The 4759-nt window shown below is 34.2% G+C and overlaps 1 protein-coding gene across 1 annotated transcript; it reads left to right on the top strand.

Annotated features, from left to right (window-relative positions):
- The first annotated feature begins 3172 nt into the window (after positions 1–3172).
- LOC145158611 (uncharacterized) lies at positions 3173–4321 on the top strand. The gene has a single exon (XM_079077485.1). The coding sequence runs from the start codon at positions 3173–3175 to the stop codon at positions 4319–4321; it is 1149 nt and encodes a 382-aa protein (XP_078933611.1).
- The last annotated feature ends 438 nt before the right edge of the window (positions 4322–4759 follow it).

The following is a 4759-nucleotide window of genomic DNA, read 5'->3' as shown; positions in this document are numbered from 1 at the left end:
GCACTATACGTGATTCTATAATATACATTCTAAAACGGAGATCGACTGTTTTAAAATAGCAGTTATATCACATCTACGATTCACACACAACAGACATTTTCGGAAAGAGACATTTAATTAATATCAAGACGACATAAGAACGAAACACGTAAGAGGCGACTTAAACGAAATTGCGACAATACGATGAAAGAGAGAAAACCTGTAGGTTGCTAAACTGCTAATAGATCCATGATCATTGGAGGTATGTTTCCGGTGAGTAATTGATAGAAAATGAGGTTTTTCTAGGGCGTAATCGATAATTAAATTCGTAGCTTTCGGGTTTATTTACACCATCTCCAGCCCCCCTTACTCCTCAATTTCAGGTTAATAAAAATAATAAAAAATATCAATCAAATACTTTGTGCACAATTCTATTACTACTAATGGGTGTTGCACCTTACTACTAGACCAACCTTGAAATATATATTTAATATCATTTCCTATTTTTATTAACCAATCCAACCTTGAAATATTTGTTTCCTTTCTTATTTTGAATAACCAGAGATTAATAGCGATGAACTTTAGAAAAAATCGCAGCCATGGCTTGGCATCTACGATGTTAATGGCTATTTGTGTATTTTCTTAGTTTTTGACTATTTTTTGAAAAAAAGTTTAGGATTAGGTTATTTTTTTTATAAAATAAAAGCTTTACATTCATACTAATAGATGAAGTAATTTTTTTTTTTTATATTAATTCGATTTAAGAAATAGGTAAAATCTAATTTTTCTTAAAAGTTCGTTGCAAAACATGGCATTTATATATGCTTATGCTGACACTTTAAATTGGATTCGGACCCAAACTAATATTATATGGAGATTTTATATTATATTAAATTAGATTCCGGCCCAAAGAAATATCATATGAAGAAAATATCATATGAAGATTTTATTTATATTAACAACACCCTTGTATTTTTTTATAGACTTATTTGGCGAAATAGTGTATTTTATAAGATATAAATATGTTAAATAGATTTATCACTTTTTTTGACATAAAAGCAAGGTTCTAAAAAGCTCGTCATGGCTCCAAGGCTTGTATGTGCCGCCAAGCTTTACCAAAACGCCGTCTTGACTCATATATGTGTATAAAAATAAATAATAGTTGAAAATACATATAAAAATATGAATTATATACAAAATTGCCGCTTTAAGTCACGTCTTACAAACAACGTGGCTCGTCAAGGCTCAGAAAAGCTTGAGGCTTGACATTGCCACCAAGTCACGCTTTACGTTATTTAGAACGTTGCATAAAAGACTTTAAATAAAATCTAAATACATTAAATAAGATCTTTGTCAAGTGTAAGAAGATTTTGTATACTCAAGTACGAATCCCCACCGCTGCCTACGGCTACACTAGGAGGCAGGAGCTTGGGAAGTACATGAAATCTCCGCTTTGCTGAATTGAGCCCTAGACTAACCTCATTTTCTCCCCCTTTTCTCCAGATTACTCACCGGTAACTTTATTCCGATCATCCTTGATTTTTTCACCGATGGAAGCTACTAGCGCCGTACAGGTTTACTCTCGTCACCTTCTTGTCTCGATTTCATAATCTGTTTTGTTATGAACTTCTTTCGTTCTTTTATGTAATTTTGAGAAACCTTGATGTGAAATGTGGCTCTCTTACGTGCTTGCAAATCATGCGAACGTGTATTAGTTGGATCGTAATTTAGTGACTGAGTTCGTCTCGTATTTAGCTAAATCACTCTATGCATGTGGTGAGTCTTGTTAGCTCTTGTGGACAAGTGATTATACACGCTAGGCTTGATACGACTTCTAGTTTATATAAGTTGGACTCCATTTTATAGTCTATGTCCTAAGAAGATGCAAAATTTGTGCCTCCTGCATGAAGATGTGTACGGGTGCATCTTTTCTAGGGCTATACAATTATCTTTTTATTATATTTTTGTATAAAACTTTCCATATGAGGATTAAACCTTTAATTACTAAAGCCGTCACACCGTAGTTCGATTTTTCTAAAGATGGAAAGGAGGAAGGAATAAAAATGCTAAAATAGCTTGTGGAGATGAAAGTTCAGACTTTCTATATTTAACTTGTTTAGTTTATACTTAATATGCCTTGTATAGGGTTCAGCCATAAAATATGATGTTGTCTCCATGACAGCTGAGTTACTCCACTATGAGTGGAAGATCAAGTGTTTGAGTTAAAAAAAACAACCTTTTTCTAGAAATATGCAAGGGAATGATAGTGCCGATAGTGGAGATATATACCTTTTCTGTTAGGAAAATGGATTTAGACTATGTTTGCTGAAAACGACAGGCTAAAAGGCTATCTGGTAGCTGATAACTGATAAACTAACTTATAAAAAATAACGTTTGGTAAAAAGTAGCTGGTTAGCTAGCTGGAAAGTGTAAAATGACATTTAAGAACATGTAGACATATTTGTTTATTCAAATTAATAAAGGGTATATTTGTGAGAATTAAAAAAACAAACTCTATAAGCTAGTTCAAAAACTACCCTGAGTAGCTTTTTTAAAAAAGGTAGCTTATAAGCTATTTTTTGGCTTGCCAAATATGACAACTTAAATTGATTTTCACACCATTATGGAAATTTATCCAGGCAAGATTTGGACTTCCTCCAGGACAAAAAATATAGATCTATTTTCTTTTTAGATTTTTTCTTGAACTTCCTTGACTACTAGTTGCTTATTCAATATCCAAATTTTTGACGATTTTATAGTCCCATTTTTTATTAGTGATTCGCGATCTGGAATCTGGATCGAGGATCTTCAAAATCGGCAACAATATTAACTATATAGAGAATACCATTTTCTTTTTGTATTTTAACCGAGATACCTCTAGATGGTACTGGTTGGTTCTGGCCTTCGAATCAATTCAGGGGGGGGTGATGAGTTTACTAATTATGTGGTGCCTCTTTTACACGAAATAAGATTTCCTCTCGGAACGTCCTGATATCTACTATATTACTCCAATCAACACAAGTCATTCGATTAAGTTATAATCAATAATCAGGAATCTTATCTTCATTTAGTTTTACTAGAAAAATCTTCCATCACTTGATTAGTTACTATGGAGTTAAACAATACTCCACTTTGTCAACAGAAGTACTAGACACTTTGTAGTTATATTTCTTCCTAATGTTGTTCCTCTCAAATGAAGTTAATGTTTATTTTGAAACAGGAATCAATGAAGATGGCAATAAGAAAATGCAGGGAAGAAGCTGAAGTTGAACAGACGATGAAGAAAGTGAAGGTGGACCGTTCTTCCTTTCTTTTAGATGACATCCTTTTTGATATCCTGAGAAGGCTTCCTGCTGATATCCTTCGTTATAAGGCTAAGTTTGTCTGTAGAAGATGGTTCAATATAATTACTAACAGGATCTTAAGAGATCATGCTTCTTTCATAGTCCAGAGGTCAAGTGGACTTCACACAGCGTTTCAGGTGGTTATAAGGGAAGAAAAACAAGGGCTGGAATTGGAACAACAACAGCTAGATATGCCTTGTAAATTTCGTTTAAAGTCTTGGTGTAACGAGTTCCTTTTAATAGTGGACCCCAACAGAAAAGAATCTTTGTACGTTTTCAATCTAATGACTAAGCAAGCATTATGTCTTCCGGGATGTATGGCATCTTGCGGAGGACACTATACCAGCAAATGTGGACTGGCCCTTGCCTTCGATGGATTCCTGGGAATATACAAGGCTATCCATGTGTTTATGGGCCCACCAATCGAATGCAAGATTATTGTCTTCAACAGAGATATTTCCTCTCATGTTTTCTCAATGTGGAAAAAGATCCAAGTGCCTTCTTATGATATGGGTGAAGGGCAGTATTATTGGGGCAACCCGGTTTCAGTTCAAGGCAGGTACTTTCACTGGGATGTTCATTGTTCCAAGTACCTGGTTTCCATAGATATGGTGAAAGAGAAATTTTTCCAAATGAGCCTACCAGCTGAATGTAATGATGATCGGGTGAAACGCCAATATTCTCTTTTTGAGATGAGTGGTTTCCTTGCTCTCCTTGATAACGTTTCTTGGAATCATGCTGACTTATGGATTCTTAAAGATATCCAGAGGATGAAGTGGGAGAAGTTGCAATCAATAAGTGTCCCGAGTTATGTGAACACAAGAATATATCCTGTCTGTAGCGTGATAAGTATGAGATATCTCATCTTGAAGAAATCTAGTCCCAAGCCTGGCCTATTTAGTTATGATCTCACAAATGAAGTCACAAAAGAACTCAACATCCTTTGTCGAGATAGTGAACCTTGTGTGGTTCATTCAGCAGTACCAAGTTTTCTATAAGTTATGTAGACAATGCAGTGTATATATATATATATATATATATATATATATATATATATATATATATATATATATATCATAATGTACAAGTGGAAAACTGTATAACATAAAAGCGGAGGCCTTGTTTTGGTTATAGTATAGGATAATGAATGTTATGCTCTAATAGTTTCTTTACTACCCAGTACCTAGATCATGTATTAATACTGCAAACTACAATCTTGCTCGTAATCTGAGCTGTTTAACTGTGTTAATGCATGCATATATGATGTGGTAAACATAGTTTAGGCTTTTAGGACTTGTTGCTATATTGGTTGAAGTAAACATATGATGTGACAATTTTCCTACTTGAAAGGTTAAGCAGTTGTTAATGCTCGGATCTTGACTGGTAGATGGGGTTGGTTTCCTTTTTTTAAGGTTATAAGGTGATGTGAGAAATTT

This window comes from Lactuca virosa, chromosome 2, assembly GCF_052849685.1.
Source record: "Lactuca virosa cultivar CGN04683 chromosome 2, Lactuca_virosa_CGN04683_v6, whole genome shotgun sequence".
Classification (NCBI taxonomy): domain Eukaryota; kingdom Viridiplantae; phylum Streptophyta; class Magnoliopsida; order Asterales; family Asteraceae; genus Lactuca; species Lactuca virosa.
This window is presented reverse-complemented; position numbering and strand designations above follow the sequence as displayed.